Consider the following 21,631-nt stretch of genomic DNA (forward strand, 5'->3'; position numbering starts at 1 on the left):
ACCTGCTAGACTTCTGGTTTTTGTTTCAGCTGCATGGTGGTGTTGCATTAAATGGTTTTTTCTGGCGCTGCGAGGCAACAGTGCTAACCACTGTGCCACCGTGCCGCCCACATGGTAAAACATATGGTAAAACATAGTTTGACTGACTCTGCATTTCTAGCAGAAATCTGGCTCAGAGGGCACAGAAATTGGGCTCTGTGACACAATCCCACTTCTCTGACCCTGCTGTTTCCTTGACCTTGTGTTTCCCTCGATATCGACTCAGTGCTTGAGGTTAGGATCAGGCGATCACTATTATATCCTTCTTCTGCTGCCTATACACCTACAGACCACATTAACACCAAGGAACAGGTAAGGAAACACTTTGGGGCTGATGTTTTTTCGAGAAAGGCAAGTAAAATACTTACAGGGGATGTCTCTGTATCCATTTTCTAATGCATGGAAGTAGTTCATGAATTCCTTTAATGGGATTTTAAATATCTCAAAAAGTCCAGTGTCTTCAAACAGTCTGAACGCCACCTGCACCAAGAGAGAGATTCAGTCATCGGTGAATGGAAGGAACCAATAAAGAATGGAACTGAACCAGCTATAGACACTAGAGATACTCCAATATCCAAATTTTCCAGTTGGTCTGAATATAATACTGACAACAACTCAGAAAATGCCAATGAGATCCCACTTTTCTTGCAAATTCACGTACCCGATGTGACCTTCCTGGGTATATGTAGAATCCATTCAACCCCCCCCCCCGCAACAAAAATGCATTTGTGTTTTGTTTGTCTAGACTAGTATATTTCCAATATGGCAACAAATTGCTTAAAGAATTTTAATGAACACCGACAAATTAACATAATAGATTGTAGGAAATTCAACTCTAATGTGTTTTAAAAGCACAGCATTGGCAGCAGGACAATTCAAGCTCAGCACAATTATGATATTACTATGCACTCTGTTTCCAAGCATTCTGTTCTGTGCACCAATCAAAGATACCTACTTCACAGACCATAAATTACTCTGTGCTGTAAAACAGATCTTCTTTTAAATATGTTCTCTTGTTATTAAAGCATTTGCAGTATAAAGCTTTTGCCGTAGCTGCCTTCTGATATGGGTCTAAGCTGGTGGTGTGAGCAGAGGTAAACTGACCAAGCTTCTTTCCATCTCTGAATAACAGCTTAAAGTTACTAAGGCAACAAATCTGTATGTCTGTATCCTGTGGATACTGAACATTATCAGCAATGTACAAACTGATGTGCTCTGTATGTAAATTTTAAATAAAATACATGTGACTGTGTGCATGTGAATACCATTTTGTGCATGAAACATTGACATACATGAGTGTACATAAGTATGTGTGGCACCACTATTCTACGAGTGTCTGACTGAGCTGTATTCCCACACCATCGTAGGCTGTGTCTTTTTAGGATCCAAGGAGTTGAACTTGCGCTAATACAATCTGTACTTGAGTAACAGTCAAACTCATGTAAAGGTTGACCCTCCATGTTTGGCCAAAATAACTGGAATTTTCCATTTATCTCATGTAAAATTTGACCTCAGTTCTTCACAGATAACAGATCAACATTTGTGAGTCAAGGTAATATCTGGTAAATAAACATTACGATGAGGGAATTAATTCTTTTTTTCAAGCTATTGTGTACTTTGATGTACAATTCACACCAACATTAGGCTACGGATTTCTTAAGTTCATTATTGAATGGGCCCTCTGATTAGTGTGATACAAAGTTTCTCACACCATCATTTCCCATATAAGGTAGGCCCATATGCATTTACTTCACTATAATTACCATGCAGCTGGTGACGATTTCTCACGACTACAATAATCGGTGAGAGTTAAATGTCTGATGACTTATTTTAAAATCAGAAATAAAAGCTTAAAATGTTGGTTTGAAACACAAAAACAACAGTAGATGGGAGAAAATGGAGGGAAATGGAAGAATTTGGCACGAAAGTTGAAGACGCATCAGGTCAGAGTCAGGTGACAATCTCCCTTTGTGTGCAGCTCAGCTGAGCTCAGTTCCCCTCTCGCACTCATTGAATTATCGTAATTCATTGTGTTTGTTTGCTTTATTCACTTAGAGATCAATTGGGCTTCTGCTAATAATATGGTATTTTGGAATGTAGCATGAATTTCAGCCCCTCAAAAGTAGTATCTATGTAATAGGTAACCCCATAAATTTAATCTTAAAAAATAGTCTTTAAAAATTTGACTATTACACAAGTCTATATAATAATTAAATTCGCCATTGACAGTGAGCATCAGGTATATCTCAAACTTTGTTGAGGAAAGTCCTCACCATCTGCCACTCTGAAACAGATTGGAATGTCCAAATAACTGTCTTTGGTCAGACTCAGGTTAAAGTCTATATCTAGAAGCAGTGTGGGATAGGGTTATCTATTGTACAAAGCATATGAGAAAAAAGATATGAATGGAACATGTCAGAATCTTAGTTAAAAATCAGACAATGCCAGGTTATAGTCCATCAGGTGTATTTGGAAGCACGAGCTTTCAAAGCACTGCTCCTTCATGAGGTGGTTGTGGAGTTTAAGATCGTAAGACACAGAATTTAGAGGAAACATTTACAGTGTGATGTAACTGAAATTATATATTGAAAAAGACCTGGATTGTTTGTGAGTCTCTCATCTTTTAGAATAACCATGTTGGTTTCAGTTCTTTCATATGTAAATCGCAAAACTTTTTAAAAAAAGTTACATTCTCAAGTGAACTTTAACAATTGGTGTCATGTCGGCCCAGATAGTGCATTGAAGGTGTGAGGTGCCCTGTGTGAGGCTGTCTGTGCCATAATGGTCAGACTGATTCTAATCTAAAAAAATTGACAGAATCTTACATGGACTCATGCAGTTTTTGAGCAAAGTAAAATATAAGTCTGCAAGTACAAATTCACCCCACAAACTTGTGTGTGTGTGTGGTGGGGATGCAGAATTACATTTTATTTTGCTCAAAAACTGCATGAGTCCATGGAAGATTCTGTAAATCTGTATTTTAGGTTAGAACCAGTCTGACCATTATGGCACAGACAGACTCACACAAAACACCTTACACCTTCAATGCACTATCTGGGCTGACATGACGCCAATTATTAAAGTTCACTTGAGAACGCAACTTTTTAAAACGTTTTGCAATTTACATATGAAAGAACTGAAAGTGACATGATCATTCTAAAAGATGATAGACTTAACAAACAATCCAGGTCTTTTTCAACATATAATTTCAGTTACATCACTCTGTAAACCTTTGCGATAAATGCTGTGTCTTACGATCTTATACTCCACAACCACCTGATGAAGGAGCAGCGCTCTGAAAGTTATTGCTTCCAAATAAACCTGTTGGACTATAATCTGGTGTTGTGTGATTTTTAACTTTCTCCACCTCAGTCCAATACCAGCATCTCCAAATCACGTGAGAATTTGGTATTGCCAGCAGAGGGGGATGGTGGGACTGAAAGATTCAAGTACCCTGAGTTATGATGATAGGCATGTTGGATACAATGTCAGACTGGCCAAGTGTCATGCATCACTTCTGAATCTTTATTTTGAATGATTCAATGGAAGTGCAAACTGGGACTAGTGAGTAGTTACACTGTCATCAACAGCTAGACTGAGTGTAGGTTGAAGATCTGTTAATTGATTTTTTTTCACATATAAGAAATGGACTGGTGTTACCTCTCCCGTACATAGACGGCAAAACATATTAATTACAAATTGTCATTACTGGCAGTTCTCCCACATATCACTCAACATTTACCTGATTGGTGAGTAGAACAAGTTTTGAAGTATGCTCCTTTTAATAACAATAGCAATCCAAATGATCCCTCAAATCTCTTAATTGTCCTCTGCCAATTGGCTTCCATTTTTCCCATTTTAATGAACTGATTCTTAATGCTATCCTCCAAAAATGAAATGGCTTTATTTTATTTGCAATAGATTGAACAAAAATGTCTAATCCATTAAGATTGGAATCTAACACACATCAAAATAAACAAAAGCTGTCTAAGACCATGCCACAAGGAAAAGTAAAATCCTTTCGCATCTGTACAAGGTCAGGAACGAGGTGACATTTATTTTCTGCTCCAATTATTTCTAGTCAACAACATGTGGGTCACAAGCACAAATTAGTATCTGAATAACCTTGGGATACTGCACAGTGTTTGCACATTATCAATAAAGTTCTCGTCTCTAAATTACTGCACGACCAAAGGTGCTCAATAATGAAGGCACTAAAGAAATTCAGCATTTCCTGAATAAATAAACTGCTATCATTAACCTTCCATTGAAAAAAAAGGCTCCAATTGGAGCAGCAAAAGCCCTGAGCTATAAGTGTCAAGTCCTCTTTGTTCTGCATCAAATGCCTTGATCAGTGCATCCAGCGCTGGAATGAAGTCCAAAACAAGGACATATCAGTCGTTTTTGTTTCCCCTCCTATTAATTTCAGGTCATCAGGAATACAGACTAAAGATACAGCAGTGAATTAAATGATTCTCAATTCCTGCAGGGATATGAAACACTATTTTGACTGTAACCTGCTTTTGTTTATTCATGTTCAGGATTTGGGTGTCACGGTCAAAACTGCCCAACATCTCCCCGTCCTTGAGAAAGTGGTGATGATAAAAATGGAATACAGCTTAGAGACAGAGCCTGGCACTTCCTGTAACCTCCCCAGAGATTTCCATTACAGGTAGTTCTTTTATAACACCGTAGTTGCGTTCCAGTGAAACCTCGCGTGATAGAAAATCGCTCATTAGGACAAAGGGGCCTGTGGGAAAAGTGGGGTTCGGGGCAGACCAGCAAAAACAATCACCCACAATCACTCAAAAGTTAACCAAAAGTCCAACGCAAGGTACAGCACAGCCTGAATGAAGGTTGAAATCAGATTAATTAATGAAACAAAAGTAAATTTAACACAGTACATTCTAAAAATGTAAGAACATTGCTCTCTGTACTGTATCTCTCTCAAAAAGCTGGTCTGCCAACAACTGACATCGCACATGTGCAGAACGGCACAGAGACCGGTGAGGACATCGCACATGTGCAGAATGGCACGGAGACCGGTGAGGACATCGCACATGTGCAGAATGGCACGGAGACCGGTGAGGACATCGCACATGTGCAGAATGGCACGGAGACCGGTGAGGACATCGCACATGTGTAGAATGGCACAGAGACCGGTGAGGACATCGCACATGTGCAGAACAGTACAGAGACCGGTGAGGACATCGCACATTTGCAGAATGGCACGGAGACCGGTGAGGACATCGCACATGTGCAGAATGGCACGGAGACCGGTGTGGACATTGCACATGTGCAGAACAGCACAGAGACCGGTGTGGACATTGCACATGTGCAGAATGGCATGGAGACCGGTGTGGACATCGCACACGCGCAGAATGGCACGGAGACCGGTGTGGACATCGCACATGCGCAGAACAGCACAGAGACCGGTGTGGACATTGCACATGTGCAGAATGGCACGGAGACCGGTGTGGACATCGCACATGTGCAGAATGGCACGGAGACCGGTGTGGACATTGCACATGTGCAGAATGGCACGGAGACCGGTGTGGACATTGCACATGTGCAGAATGGCACGGAGACCGGTGTGGACATTGCACATGTGCAGAATGGCACGGAGACCGGTGTGGACATTGCACATGTGCAGAATGGCACGGAGACCGGTGTGGACATTGCACATGTGCAGAATGGCACGGAGACCGGTGTGGACATTGCACATGTGCAGAATGGCACGGAGACCGGTGTGGACATTGCACATGTGCAGAATGGCACGGAGACCGGTGTGGACATTGCACATGTGCAGAATGGCACGGAGACCGGTGTGGACATTGCACATGTGCAGAATGGCACGGAGACCGGTGTGGACATTGCACATGTGCAGAATGGCACGGAGACCGGTGTGGACATTGCACACATGCAGGATGGCACGGAGACCGGTGAGGACATCGCACACGTGCAGGATGGCACAAGGAATGGTGTGGACATCGCACACGTGCAGGATGGCACGGAGACCGGTGTGGACATCGCACACGTGCAGAATGGCACGGAGACCGGTGTGGACATTGCACATGTGCAGGACGGCATGGAGACTGGTGTGGACATTGCACATGTGCAGAATGGCACGGAGACCGGTGTGGACATTGCACACATGCAGGATGGCACGGAGACCGGTGAGGACATCGCACACGTGCAGGATGGCACAAGGAATGGTGTGGACATCGCACACGTGCAGGATGGCACGGAGACCGGTGAGGACATCGCACACGTGCAGGATGGCACAGGGAATGGTGTGAACATTGCACATGTGCAGGACAGCATGGAGACCGGTGTGGACATCGCACATGTGCAGGACGGCACGGAGACCGGTGTGGACATCGCACACGTGCAGGATGGCACGGAGACCGGTGTGGACGTTGCACATGTGCAGGACGGCATGGAGACTGGTGTGGACGTTGCACATGTGCAGAACCGATTCCCGCTAGAATTGCACTATTGCCAACGGACATAAGATTTCTTGAAAATACCATTTCCTAACTTTTCAGTGATGTTACAACCAAAGTGCGCTGCCAAAACAGCGTTATCTCAGAAGTTCTTCCTCGTACTTTTGATTTCTGACGCTCTGCCTCTCTCCCCACCTCCACACACAAGTGACTGACTCACATTAAAGAAAAGAACTGGAAATAAATTCTAATCAACTAGAGGCATGTGCAAGCAAGTACTGCAGTCTTTAATTTCCTCTCCCTTGTATGGCATCGCAGATTCTCAGCGGTGAGGGCTAGGTAAGTGATCACAGGTATGAAATTTGTCGAATACATTTATTATACTCAAGATTGAACTTGATATGGAAAAGTATCAATAGAAATGGATGACAGGTGGGTAGATGAAGGATGTCCTGTGGTACAGTGAGTAGAATCCCAGTCTCAACACTAAACATTCTGGGTTCAACGCCCCTGGTTGGATTTGGTGGCTGAAGAAAGCATGTTCAAAATCGTGTCTCACTAATTTGATTGAGTTTTTTGAAGAAGTCACAAAGAGGATTGATGAGGGCAGAGTGGTAGATATGATATATATGGACTTCAGTAAAGCATTCAACAAGGTTCCGTGTGGTAGATTGGTTAACAAGGTTAGATCACATGGAATACAGGGGAACTAGCCATTTGGATACAAAATTTGGTTTGAAGGTAGGAGACAGAGGGTGGTGATGGAGGGTTGCTTTTCAAACTGGAGGCCTGTGACCAGTGTAGAGTGCCACAAGGATTAGTGCTGGGTCCACTGCTTTTGGTCATTTATATAAATGATTTGGATGTGAACATAGGAGGTATAGTTAGTAAGTTTGCAGATGACACCAAAATTGGAGGTGTAGTGGACAGCTTCCCTCAGAGCACAATGGGACTTGATTGGATGGGCCAAGGAGTGGCAGATGGAGTTTAATCTAGATAAATGTGAGGTGCTGCATTTTGCTAGGGTAAATCAGGCAGGATTTATACACTGAATGGTGAGGTCCTGGGGAGTGTTGCTGAACAAAGAGATCTTGGACTGCAGGTTCATAGTTCCTTGAAAGTGAAGTTGCAGATAGATAGGATAGTGAAGATGGCGTTTGGCATGCTTGCCTTTATTGGTCAGGGCATTAACTATAGGAGTTGGGAAGTTATGTTGCGGCTGTACATGACATTAGTGAGGCCACTTTTGGAACACTGCATTCAAGTCTGGTCTCCCAGCTATAGGAGTTGTTAAACTTGAACAATTTCAGAAAAGATTTACAAGGATGTTGCTGGGTTCAGGAGTTTGAGCTTTATGGAGAGGCTGAATAGGCTGGGGTTATAAACATTGGAGCGCTGGAGTCTGAGGGATGACCTTGTACAATTATGAGGGGCATGGATAGGGTGAATAGCTAAGGCCTTTTGCCCAGGGTAGGGAAGTCGAAAGCTGGAGGGCAGAGGTTTAAGTGAGAGGGGAAAGATTTAAAAGGGACCCAAGGGGCAACTTTTTCATGCAGAGGGTGGTGTGTGCATGGAATAAGCTGCCAGAGGATGTGGTATAAGCTGGTTTAATTGCATTTAAAAGACACATGGATGGGTACATGAATAGTATGGGTGTGGAGAGATAAAGGCCAAGTGCTGGCAAATGGGACTAGATTAGGTTAGGCTAGGCATGGATGAGTTGGACCAAAGGGTCTGTTTCTGTGCTGGTACATCCCTATGGCTCTAAAATCTGCTCAAACAGGTTGAGGATCAAAGTAAAGAAAGAAAGTGCTGGAGAAACCCATTCGGTCTGGCGTATTTGCCTTTTCAAAGTGTGCATGACTCCCAGATGAAAATTTGCCCTCCTTTAAGGCACTCTGTGGAGGAACAGAATGAATGCTTTGGCTCCAATACGACTCTTCTTTGGCACAGTACCTTAGAATATTACTTTGTTTCCACATTTGGTTGTGTATCAACTTGCGAATCATTGGTAGGTAGCAAGAACAGGAAAAACTTAGAGCAGCACCAGTGGCGAGCACTGCAGCTGCACAGCACCAGGAAGCTAGGTTTGAATCCAACCTTGGGGGAACTGTCTGTGCAGTTTGTACATTCTCTGTGTGTCTGTTTGGGTTTCCTCTGGGTGCTCCAGTTTACTCCCACAGTCCAGAGATGTGTAGGTTAGGTAGATTGGCCATGCTAAATCACCTGTAATGTCCAGGCAATGTGCAGGTTAGCTGGATTAGCCTTAGTGGGATGCTCTTCAGAGGGTCAGTGCAGACATGATGGGCTGATTGGCCTCTTTCTGCACTGCAGTAATTCTATGACCTCTGGTTAGTCATGTGATGGAAAGAAATTGGAGCCTCTTTAACATCATTACCTATAATGCCAACCACAGCATGTTGTGGAAATGTGAATTGTGATAGCAACTCAGCCTCTTATGCAGCCAGTTGGTTCTGTAGGCTGAACGATTGATGTGGATCAGATTGGTGTCAACGCTGTGGGATTTGGATTTGGAACCTGCCTCCTTGCTGTACACATGGTGGAGATGTGGCTTGGACCAGGGAAGGAGAAGGAGGAAAGTTGAAGGATAGATCAATGATAAATTGAATTGAGAAACAGGCCAGTGGAAGGCTGAATGGCCTGGTTCCGCACTCTAATATTCCCAAACTATCCAATAAGATAGGGGAATGGGTCTGGGTGGGCTACTCTTTGGAAGGTTGGGTGTGGACTTATTGGGCCAAATGGCCTGTTTCCACACTGTAAGGATTCTATGAATCGCACAATGTTGCCTGTATGCTTGTGGACCACTACTCATGGTCTGCAAATCCTACAGTGGATGTGGTGATTTTTGCTCACATAAGCTTTACGCAACAGTTCAAGTTGGAGACCACAAGGACCATGAAGGGTTCGTGAGTAAAGTGAAGCAAGGTCTGGCATAAGAGGCTGTTGATTAGCATGACAGGATGTTCCAAAAACCTGAGAACCACCATTATGTGTTCAAGACAAGCTGCACTTAACGCCCCATATCCTACAAACCGGGCCATCAGTTTCAGATGAAGAGATTTGTACAAAATTTTACAAACATGCAACATTGATGGGAAAAAAACAACTATCTATTACATCAGCCTGTCCCACAAATCAAGGTGGTTGGAACATCATGGTTAGAGATTTCCAATTCATTTCTACCCGGACACCTCTTTCCTTTGTAGCTACATAACCTTCTGAGAGAGGGAAAAGACCTAATTTTTATCTATTTTGATCAGGGATAAAGAGAACCAAATTTGCACAGGAGACATGCAGCCAAAAGAAACAAGCATACTTTCAACAACTATATCAGTGGAAGCAGTTTGTTCATTGTTACAGATCTGAAGACTGGGTTGAGGTATTCAAAGTCCATGAGGAATCTGGGTAGTGTAGATATGGTAAAAACATTTCCATTGGCAGAAGAACCAAGAGCCAGAAACTACCAAATTAAGGTAAAATGCAAAAGAACAAGAGGCAATATGTGGAAAAACTGTTTTTACAATAAATAGTTAGGATCTGGTATGCGCTCCCTGAGAACATGGTGGAGGCAGATTCAATGGTGGTTTGCAAAAGTGAATTAAATAATTGTCTGAAGACTCTGTATCTGCAGTACTACAGGGAAGAGGCAGACAGGTGAGATTGGATAAGTCAGTCTTCCAGACATGATGGATGGTATAGCTCTCTTCTGTGCTGTAACCGTTACAAGAATACCAATACTCCAGCATGACAGAAAGGCACACTCACCTGGCTGAGGATTCGGCCACACTTGGAGCCCGTCATCTCGACAAGATCAAAGATGGGAAAATTCCAGTTGCTTAATTGTGTAAATATTGGCTCCAGGCCTTCTAATAGCAGAGGTTCCGGGGCAAGAATTGGTTTATCCTGGAAAATGAAGGGAAGAATTCACCCAAAACGAAGAAGAAATCTTTCTATACCTTTGATGAGAATCTTGTTGCACATTTCTAACCTAACACGCCACTGGATTGCATGGGTGCCAAACTGGCACCCATGCCATCCAAATGATAGTCCTCTCCAGAGAAGTCACAGGGGACGGACATTGAGTGTGATGCAGAAGTGACATTCCATCAGATCCAGTTGACTCCCTGTCTGTTCAGTCTGGCTAAGATCACCCACCTTATGTTTGAATACAATTCTATTGTAAGTGAGCATCACTACACTCCAAATACTGCAACAGTTCAAGGAAGGGGGGCATGCTCACCACCACCTTCTTGAGGGCAATTAGGGGTGGACAATAAATGCTGGCCAGGCCAGTAAAACCCTCGTCTCATGAACAAATGAAAATTGTATATTTGGTCCTTATTTCTGTATATTTATTTCGAATTCTTAGTTTATAATTATAATGGGAATTCTCCATGTAAACTTGTCACACTGTAATTATACCTTCCTACCAGTGGTAGTGCTATAATACACCCCTTTTGCCTGGATTACATAGGAATGCTTATATTCTCACCAGCCTGATGCACTGCACCACATTTTGCTATTTACCTATGCTACAACCAAGATTGGAGACGAGTCATTCTCTCATCTTACAACACAAAATTTAAATATTTTATCCAGTTACCAAAAAGGCCCATTATATGCTTTATCTATATTGGGTTTGCAATAAATGGATCACTAGCCAGGTCTTATTAATAAACAATAAAGCTAATGGTTTCTTGTGGAAACAGAGCATATTCAGCAAACAAAAAAGGCTGGAAAGCACAGTGGGTCAGGCAGGGTCCACGGAGAGAAAGCAAGCTAACGTTTCGAGTTCAGATGTCTCTCCATCAGACCTCTGACTGTTGTGATTTCCAGCATTTTTTTGTTTTCAGTACAGATTCCAGCTTCTGCAGTAATTTGCTCCTACATTTTGCAAAGACATAAAGCTGCTTAACACAGTTTGAAATAGGAAAGTCTGACTGTTTACTCTGCTAAACAATCCTCACCCTACTCCCCTCCAACACAAATATTTCAACACCCGGTCATGAAAAAAGGAAGTTGAAGAACTTTCTTTGCAGAGATTAATTTTGAAAGAAATACTTTGGCCAGTAATTGCTAGTTCTTGAAATAAAACTGTTTAATTTAGTTTTCATTTAGCATCCGGGCACATGGAGATGTACCACTAAATACAGGCAACTGATTTTGGAAACTTTGTAAGTGAAATTTTTCAAGGAATTGTTGTGTATTTAAAAGCTTTTCAAGAAAACAGCCACGTCATTTTTTTTCGAATCACACATTGGACTCTGAAAGGATTTTCTCAGAAAGTACAGAATGAGCTGGGTCGCTCTGCCTCTAGCAGGCTATATCCCATCTGAACTGCAATTAACAACCAAACGAGATTTAGTTCCATAAACACAGGCTTATGATTCATAGTACACAAGCCCAAGCAATTAACTTCAGCCATTTGACTTGCAAAACACCCCTTTCATAAAATGTGCCAATATCTTTTAAGTGACCCTTTTTAAAAAAGTCCAGGTATCTCAACATTCCAAATAAACCACTGTCCACAATCAATCATACATGAAACCTCAAAAATATGAATAATGAAGTCTCTTCATAATGCCTATGAATATTAATTTAAAATCAATATCTGGAGTTTTGAGGTGAGTCACAGAGTCATCGAGATATACAGCATAGAAACAGACCCCTGGGTTCAATTCATCCATGTCGACCAGATATTCAACATTAATCTAGTCTCATTTGCAAGCATTTGGCCCATATCACTCCAAACCCTTCCTATTCATATACCCATCCAAGTGCCTTTTAAATGCTGCAATTGTACCAGTCTTCACCACTTCTTCTGGCAGCTCATTCCATACCCGTACCACCCTCTGTGTGGAAAAAGTTGCCCCTTAGGTCCTTTTTAAATTGTTCCCTTCTCACCTTAAACCTATTCCTTCTAGTTTTGGACTCCCTTACCCTGTGGGAGAAAAAACCTAGACTATTCATCTATCTATGTCCCTCATGATTTTATAAACCTCCATAAGACCACCCCTCAGCCTTCAATGTTCCAGGGAAAACAGCCCCAGCCTGTTCAGCTTCTCCCTATAGCTCAAACCCTCCAACCCTGGCAACATCCTTGTAAATATTTTCTGCACCCTTTCAAGTTTAACAATACCTTTCCAATAGCTGGGTGACCAAAACTGAACACAATATTCCAAAAGTGGGCTAACGGTACTATCATAACATTCAGACTTCTCACAGAAATTTTATGATTTTTTGTTCTGGACCGAGTGATTATCAAATCAGAATGATATCCAGCAAAGAGATCTTACGTTTATGTGAACATGATGTATCTCTTTAACTAATCTCTTAATTGAGATTTGCAGAGTCTGACCCTCAAATTCTAGGTTGGGAAATTTTATTCAATAGAAAACAACGCACAGAAAACAGAGACAAGAAAAAAATGAGATTGAGAGATAAAGAAGATTAAAACGATGAAGTTAAACTTTTTTAGATCCCTAACAATAACCAAAATAGGAAGAAATGAGACTCCAAAGTAATTTTCTGGGCCAGGGAGGCTGTTTGTTAGTAATGAAGATTCATATGCTGTTAAAAATTTAATGGCCAAGCCCTGACATTACCCAGCATACTTACATAGTCACGAAAGAGTAATACAAAACGTCACACTTTTCTTGAGTTGAATCCCTCAGTTAGGTACCATTAAAATGAAGACACTTGATCAATAGGGATCATTGATTGCAATAGCCCAATTTATAATTTTAATTACACCACTGCAGTGTCTGGAGATTGCTGTCCAATTTACTCCTTAATAGTTGGCATTACTGATCTCAACACTATTCTCATGACAAAATCCAGGCCAGTTTATTTCATAAACATAAGCACAGAACTATGATTTAAAAATAGCAACTGAATAGTAATAGGAATAACAGCTACCAAGAATCATAAAGCCTCTAAATCTCACTGCACAGGAAGACTTAAGTCTTGCCATCTCATGTCATTATAAATTTTAACTCTCTATACCCTGACTGGATATAGTAATAAGCTAGTTAGGTTAATGAACCAATAATTCATAGAAAATGAGTTCAATTTTCTACCAGGCAGTTTGAAGATGTAAAATTAGTTAAAAATAATCTGGAAATGAAAAAAAGTTTATATTGACTGTCATATTTTCCTTAAGGTACTACGCCTCATTAAGGTAATAAGAAATAAGGGTAGGGCTAGGCCCATTCAGTTCATCGATACTGCTCCCCCATTTAACAGCTGATCTGTTGTGAGTGATGGGCAAGAGAGTTGGGACGGAGTTGCCCTCCCTTTTCCAGGGCAACAGCATGCCAGGCTACATGAGGAGGGTAGGCCTTTCATTTTCCTGCCTGCTCTTCACTCTAAAATAACTTTCAACTCCCGTCACAGAATGACAGCTGCTGTTCCTTGGGCTGGCCTCCGTGTGACTCAAGTTCTGTGGACTCTGAGCTGCTAGCTCAGAGTGTCCTAGTAAATTACTCATGATATCAGGGAACTGAGTTCAAACAATCACATGCTAGCTTCACTGCATAATTCCACAGGCTGAAAATTAGTTGAAACTTTTAACGCATCCTTTCACTTTCTGACTCTGCACTTTAACATTTCAACGTGCTTTTCTTCTGCAGCACATGGAATTGGTCTTACTATTAACCGTGGCTTTCTGTGAACAGGACAGGTCTATCAGGGCTCCCTTGACTTTGCATGTAGTTGCTGATTTTGGCCACTGGATAGCACAATGGACCAGTTTATCTCCCAACTCCCCTCGCCTGTTGAGCTTGTTGGGAAATAATTTGAAAAGTAAAGATGTAAATCTTAAAGAAACATATGTTTCCTTTATTCTAATTTTGTTATTAAAGCAGTGGTTTCAAGCTGTGAAATCTGTTGCTTGTAATGTCGAAGAAGAGCCTAGGGCTGAATTTTAATGGCCACCCACTATTGGGGAGGGGAGGGGTCAGGTGTAGCGTGAGCACATGGCCAGTCACATGGTGCTCTGATCTGACAGGCAGTCCAAGAGGCCTACCCTCCCCATGTAGCCTGGCATGCTGTTGCCCTGGGAAAGGGAGGGCAACTCTGTCCCTACTCTCCGCCCATCACTCTCACGACCATATCAATTAGATGCCTCGCATCTCTACATCTACTGTGGCCTGTCCAACAATCCTCAACCATCCCTTCCACATGCCTGTCCACTCCTCCCCAACTCCCTCCATCCCTCTCCAAACCTCTCTCATCATCAAAGACCCCTCCCAAACCACTTCCGAAAGGCAGAAGATACAGAAACCTGAACACACACACCAGCAGGTTCAAGTACAGCTTCTTCCCTGCCATTATTAGATGCTGAATGGACTCTCTAACTTCAAATAATGTTGATTTTGTTTTGCCCACCTCCTGTGCTGTCTAACCCATTGCTTCGCTCTGTCTAAACACCGTATGATCTGTATGTCCGTGTTTGCTACGATCTGCCTGTTGCTCACAAAACAAATCTTTTCACAGTACTTAGGTACATGTGACTACAATAAATCAAATCAAAACCGCCAAGTCCACCCCTCACCAGACTCCTCGAATCCTCTCCATGCCACTCTGCTCTTTCCCATGCCCGTCCATTCCTCCAGATGACCCTTTCTAAACCCATCCATTCATCCCCATGCTCTTCCACCTCTCCTCAAACACCACCACCAATTTCCATGCCCCTCCACCCATCTTTACTCTCCACTGCTCCTCAAACACCTCCATTCCCCTCCATGCCCCAAAGCCTTCTTCACTCTCCTCATCCCTCCCATTCTTTCTGCACTTCCCCATGGCCTCTTCCCACCCTTCTTCACTTCTCCTCACTGGCTCCCATCCCTTCTCCACTTCTCCTCACTGGCTCCCATCCCTTCCCCCATCCCCCACCACCTAGCACAGCCAGGGCCTGCAGGATATGAGGTTGGAGCACAATCCTGAGAATGGCAGTATTCCCTCTCATCCTGATAGCCCGGGCTGCCATCCAAATTACTGAAGGACCATGAGATGGCCTAGCAGAGACAGGCTCATCCTTGAAATCTGCAATGGGCTGCAGGCCCCCTCCCTCAGCTTATCCAGTCTCTAAAGCACTGGGTCCCATGGTGGAAGGGAGAGCACTCTGTACCCTGCGATTCAAGATCAGAAACTCAGTGTCACAGTGGTAGTGTCCTAACCTCTGGGCCAGAAGGTCTGCGTTCAACTCCCAGCCATCCCAGAGGTACAATGTAAAATGTTGGAACAGGTGGATTAAAGTGACTATCCTCCACATTCTAGTTTTATATCCCCCCTTAAAGGAACTTTAAATAGGCAACTGCTTGTAAACATAAAACATATAACATAGAATAGTATAGCACAGTACAGGCCCTTCAGCCATCGATGTTGTGCCAACCTTTTATCCTACTCTGAGATCAAACTAACCTACATACCTTACTGCATACACGTTAAGCCCCTTCCCCTGGGGAGAGGTGAGGCTAAAACTAGTATTTTGTTATCCGGGTTTCGTGCTAATTGTGAGAATGTTTATCCATGGAATTCCTTTGAAAAGGGACTTTGAGACACCTGCTGAAGTGACGGCAGAAATGTGAGAGTGTTATGGTTTGAGGTTTCCTGCATGAACATTGGCTGCCTTTTTAAAAAAATACCGAATCCCATGGCTTCCTGAACCATGTCGCTCGCAAACAGGGTTCAGTCCCTTCATTGCACCGAGGCAGGGAGAGCTGTTCAAAGCACCAACCCTGCGTCCCTTCTTTCAAAACAAACTCATTCCAGTGACATACCTCAGCCGGAATCAAATGGTGCAACATAAGGCTATCGGGCCTGTAGCTTCTGCAGTCGGAACTTTTGAGGGATTGAACCAATCCTTTTGAACAAGACTCCTGCTCGTCATCATTCTGTGTGATGTCACTGCTGTCACTATTGTTTGTCTCGTGGGTGCTGTCGTAGTCAGATGTTGCTTGTGCAGGGTCCTCTGCAAGGAACAAATATTCATCAGGAATGATCCCATCGCCTTTTATATCTCATCCTTTGAATGATAGCTCTGGGATTCATCGCCAGAAATCAGGCTAAAACCTGACTTTTTATTGATCTCCACCACCTACTAGGTACAAATCAGGAGTACTCTCCGCTTGCTCCAAGGACACTCAAGAATCTCAATGCCATCCAGGACAAAAAAAGCTTGCTTGATGTACACCCCATTCCCCAGCTCCAATATTCATTTCCTGCACCACTGATGCAAAGTGAGTACCATCTACACAATGCTCTGTAATAACTCACCAAGAGCAGGACTTATACACTTAATGGTAAGGTCCTAGGGAGTGTTGCTGAACAAACAGACCTTGGAGTGCAGGTTCATTGTTCCTTGAAAGTAGAGTCGTAGGTAGGTAAGATAGTGAAGAAGGTGTTTGGTATGCTTTCCTTTTATTGGACACAGCATTGAGTATAGGAGTTGGGAGGTTGTGTTGTGGCTGTACAGGACATTGGCTAGGCCACATTTGGAATATCATGCACAATTCTGGTCTCCTTCCTTTTGGAAGAATATTGTGAAATTTGAAAGTGTTCAGAAAGATTTACAAGGAAATTGCTAGGGTTAGAGAGGCTGAATAGGCTAAGGCTGTTTTTCCCTGGAGCGTCGGAAGCTGAGGGGTGGCCTTACAGAAGTTTATAAATTCCTGAGGGGCATGGATAGGGAAAACAGACAAGGTCTTTTCCCTAGAGTGGGGGAGTCCAAAACTAGAGGGTGTAGGTTCAGGGTGAGAGGGGAAAGATATAAAGGGGACCTAAGGGGCAACTTTTTTGCACAGAGGGTGGTGCTTGTATGGAATGAGCTGCCAGACCAATGGAAACTGGTACAATTACAACATTTAAAATGCATCTGGATGGGTATATCAATAGGAATGTTTTAGAGGGCTATGGATCAAGTGCTGGCAAACGGGACTGGATTAGGTTAGAATATCTGTTCGGCACGGACGAGTTGGACCGAAGGGTCTGTTGTACATCTCTATGACTCTTGTGACCCTTGGCAGAAGGACCAAGGCAAGGAAACATCACTGCCTGCAAGTTCCTCTTCAAATCACCCAACACCCAAACATGGAACTATGTCAACATTCCCCCATTACCATAACTGGGTCAAAATTCAGGGACATTCCCCAACTCCCTGCATGATAGGGGAACATACACAGCACAGGTGTGCTATTAAATCTGCAAAGGAAATTAGGAATGGACAACAATTCCTCGCTTTGCAAATGATGCTCAATCCCACGAATGAATCAAAAAAGGACTCTGGCACGGGTTGTGGCCACAGACATATCTTTAAAGAGGAGAAAGATTAAAAAAAAGACATGAGTGGCAATTTCTTTTTTATGCAGACAGTGGTTCACGTGTGGAATGAACTTCCTGAGGAAGTGGCGGATATGGGTACAGTTACAATGCTTAAAATACATTTGGATAAGTACATGAGTAAGAAATGTTTGCAGGGATATGGGCCAAGTGCAGGCAGGGGGGACCAGTTTAGTTGGGGATGATAGTCAGCATGGACTGGTTAGATCTGTGATGATGCTGTCACTTTAAAAAGGTTATTTTGTCCTTGGTTTTTTTGAAGAGAGGCCATAAAGGCAGAGATGCTGAGGAGTCTAGGGCGTTAAACAGTTTAACAATGAAAGGGAGTGGCCAATTCTCCCAGTTTAGGTTTTTTCTAGTTTGTTTTTAGCTGTAGCAGTCCAAAGATGTGAGAGTCCAGGGGAGTTGCAAGCTTCAGTAAAGGATTCCTCTGACTTTCTTCTGAGATCTCTCTCTTAGTGCTGTGCCCTCCTGCTTGTAAGAATCCGGGATGAATTTACCTTTTTGCCATGGGGTGTGTTTATGAGATGTTGCTGTTCTGGAACCGTTAATTAGTAATAGTTACTGTATCGGGTCGGTTAAACTTTTCCAATAGTTAAGTTATTCTAAATTCTGCTTTCTTTTGTTCGTGTTTCAACTGCAGTGTTTAAATAAGTTGTTTCACTTAAAGCTGAGTGGTTTGACCAGCTGTATCACACCTGGAATACCCACTTCACATCTGCCTTGAAAATAAGAGAAAGTTAGGGTCTAGGCTACCTTCTTCAGGTGTCTGGCCTGGTCCACAACAGTCTGAAGGGACTGTTTCCATGCTGCATGAATCTATGACTCTAAAACTGCCTCCCCCCTCTCTTGATATGTGGAGAGGATAAATTCAAAAATGGGAGAATAACTACACGTTACTATCATGGTTTTGAGTTGAAGGATGCAGGCATTCAAGGACACCCAACCAACACCCAAACCCTTCCTACTGAGAGCCCTGTAACTGAGTGTATTCAACATCAGTAGCAGTAAAATCAGTACAACAGACCACAGGAATATTACATTGTTTGGCATACGGTCTAGAGTTTCCAGCGATAGAATAAAACTACCACCATCAGGCGCATCTTCATTAAAGTGTAGTTCCTGACAGTGCAGTGAACGTTGACAATAGAAGCTTACCAGTCCTGTTTAGTGAATGGGCTGTTGCATCAACTCGATCCGCTATGCTGTCTGAGTGCGTCAGCTTGCTGAAGGGTCGGCCACAGCTGCAACATTGAATAGAAAGAGTTTTAAAGTGAAGTCTATCAATAATGAAGTTTATAATCATCTAACAGAGCAATGATGTAAAAATGCAGGTGTTGGACTGAAATAAACCTGTTGGACTATAACTTGATGTCATGTGACTTCTGATTCACAGAGCAAGGTAGTCGACCTGTTTAAATACGAGCCCAGTTGACAACATATTGAAAGAACATGGCTGCATGGGGTCACGTAAAAAGATGCTGAGTCAGATTTCTGCAGCTAGAAAACAATCAAGGTACATCTAATTTTCTGACACATTATCAGTTCATTGCTCTCAGTGAACTAAAGAGCTTCTTAAAATGGTTTTATATTGTTGGATGACTACATGACTGTGGCCTGTATGTGGCTTATGGTATGACATTGTAAAGAATGTTTTCAGAACGTAAAGCTAAATGTTATTTTTATTGATTTCATATTCAAAGTCAGATTATTACATTCCTAAAGAATGAGCAGGGGATACATTTGAAAGCTTTGCCAATGTCACTCGATTAAGAAGAGGTGCAAATGTGATTCCATTCCTGTAATTAAGAGTCTGATGTTCTCTTCAGTTTGTAGAGCTAAGAAAACACACCAGGATAATGTGAAATCACAGGTACAAATCCACACTTTAGCCAACAATGTGTCACAGCGTTACTTCCTCAATGTATTGAATTTAAAATCCTTGTGTTAATCTAAATCCTTTTGTGCCTGTGGGCTAATGGGTTAGCACTGCTGCCTCGCAGCGCCAGAGACCCGGGTTCAATTCCCGCCTCAGGCGACTGACTGTGTGGAGTTTGCACGTTCTCCCCGTGTCTGCGTGGGTTTCCTCCGGGTGCTCCGGTTTCCTCCCACAGTCCAAAGATGTGCAGGTTAGGTGAATTGGCCATACTAAATTGCCCGTAGTGTTAGGTAAGGGGTAAATGTGGGGGTATGGGTGGGTTTCGCTTCGGCGGGTCGGTGTGGACTTGTTGGGCCGAAGGGCCTGTTTCCACACTGCAATCTAATCTAATCTAATCTAATGCACCTCCTGTACCCTTCGATAGTGATCTTTCATCCATCAGTCATCCCACTCCCCTGTCATTCCACATCCAGAGTCATCCTAAGCCTGATCTCTAGAATCCCATTCTCCTCTCAGTAATTTCTTTCGTTTCAACAACTGAGCTCTCCCTAATTCCAGTTCTAGCCATGACATGTCCATTCCTTTATTTGTGAATCATCTGGAGATGAATATTTATGTGAAAAGTACAATATAAATGTAAAGATATCTCAGGAGGAGGTCCTCAGCCAACCATCTTCAGATGCTTCATTAAAGACCTTCCCTAAATAATTAGGTCAGAAATGGGTTTGTTCACCAATGGCACAGTCATCAGTTCCATTTGCAGCCCATCAGATACTGGAGCAGTCAGTGCCCATGTGCAGCAAGACTTGGACAACATTCAGGCTTAAGCTGATGAGTAAAAGTTAATACTCACCCACACCACACAGGCAATGACTAGCGCCAGCAACAGAGAATATAACCATCTCAACTTGACATCCAATGACATTTTCTGAATGCCCCAAAATCAAAATCTAAGAAACTAATCTGGATCAGCCATACAGATATTGCAGTTACATCAGATGGTGAGAGGCTGGGAATTCTGCAAAGAGTAACTTCGCACATCTTTTCCATCATACGGACATGTGATGGAATACTCTTCACTTCCCTGAAAGAGTGCCATTTCAACACTCAAGAAGCTACACAATCCAAGGGAATGTGTCAATATTTACAGAACACTCCTGTGGGAATGTGTCAGTGTTTACAGGGGGCTCCTGTGGGGAATATGTCAGTGTTAATAGGGGGGCTCCTGTGGGGAATGTGTCAGTGTTTCCAAGGGGCTCCTGTGGGGAATGTGTCAGTGTTTAGAGTGGGGTGTGTGGGGAATGTGTCAGTGTTTCCAAGGGGCTCCTGGGGGAATGTGTCAATGTTTCCAAGGGGCTCCTGTGGGGAAAGTGACAGTGTTTACAGACGGCACCTGTGGGGAATGTGTCAGTGTTTCCAAGGGGCTCCTGTGGGGAATGTGTCAGTGTTTAGAGGGGGGTCCTGTGGGGAATGTGTCAGTGTTTACAAGGGGCTCCTGGGAGAATGTGTCAGTGTTTACAAGGGGCTCCTGTCAGGAATGTGTCAGTGTTTACAGGGGGCTCCTGTGGGGAATGTGTCAGTGTTTACAGGGGGTTGCTGTGGGGAATGTGACAGTGTTTACAGAGGACTCCTGTGGGGAATGTGTCAGTGTTTACAGGGGGTTCCTGTGAGGAATGTGTCAGTGTTTACAGAGGACTCCTGTGGGGAATGTGTCAGTGTTTACAGTGGGGCTCCTGTGGGGAATGTGTCAGTGTTTACAGTGGGGCTCCTGAGGGGAATGTGCCAGTGTTTACAGTGGGGCTCCTGTGGGGAATGTGACAGTGTTTACAGGGGACTCCTGTGGGGAATGTGTCAGTGTTTACTGAGGGCTCCTGTGGGGAATGTGTCAGTGTTTACAGGGGGC

At 43.1% G+C, this 21,631-nt stretch overlaps 1 protein-coding gene across 8 annotated transcripts in view; it reads right to left on the reverse strand.

Annotated features, from left to right (window-relative positions):
- The window catches only part of pde3a (phosphodiesterase 3A, cGMP-inhibited), a 487,762-nt gene that overhangs the window by 62,311 nt on the left and 403,820 nt on the right, over positions 1–21,631 (reverse strand). For all 8 annotated transcript variants that reach the window (XR_006315047.1, XR_006315046.1, XM_043713455.1 and 5 more), the window contains 4 exons: positions 19,008–19,093; positions 16,292–16,482; positions 10,275–10,412; positions 408–519 (listed from right to left, as the gene is read on the reverse strand). Coding sequence is in view for 6 of the 8 variants with exons in the window: in XM_043713455.1 (XP_043569390.1) it covers positions 408–519; positions 10,275–10,412; positions 16,292–16,482; positions 19,008–19,093 (527 nt within the window). In the remaining 2 variants the exon portion in view is untranslated. The remainder of the gene's footprint in view (positions 1–407; positions 520–10,274; positions 10,413–16,291; positions 16,483–19,007; positions 19,094–21,631) is intronic.

This window comes from Chiloscyllium plagiosum, chromosome 23 (genome assembly GCF_004010195.1).
Source record: "Chiloscyllium plagiosum isolate BGI_BamShark_2017 chromosome 23, ASM401019v2, whole genome shotgun sequence".
Classification (NCBI taxonomy): Eukaryota; Metazoa; Chordata; class Chondrichthyes; order Orectolobiformes; family Hemiscylliidae; genus Chiloscyllium; species Chiloscyllium plagiosum.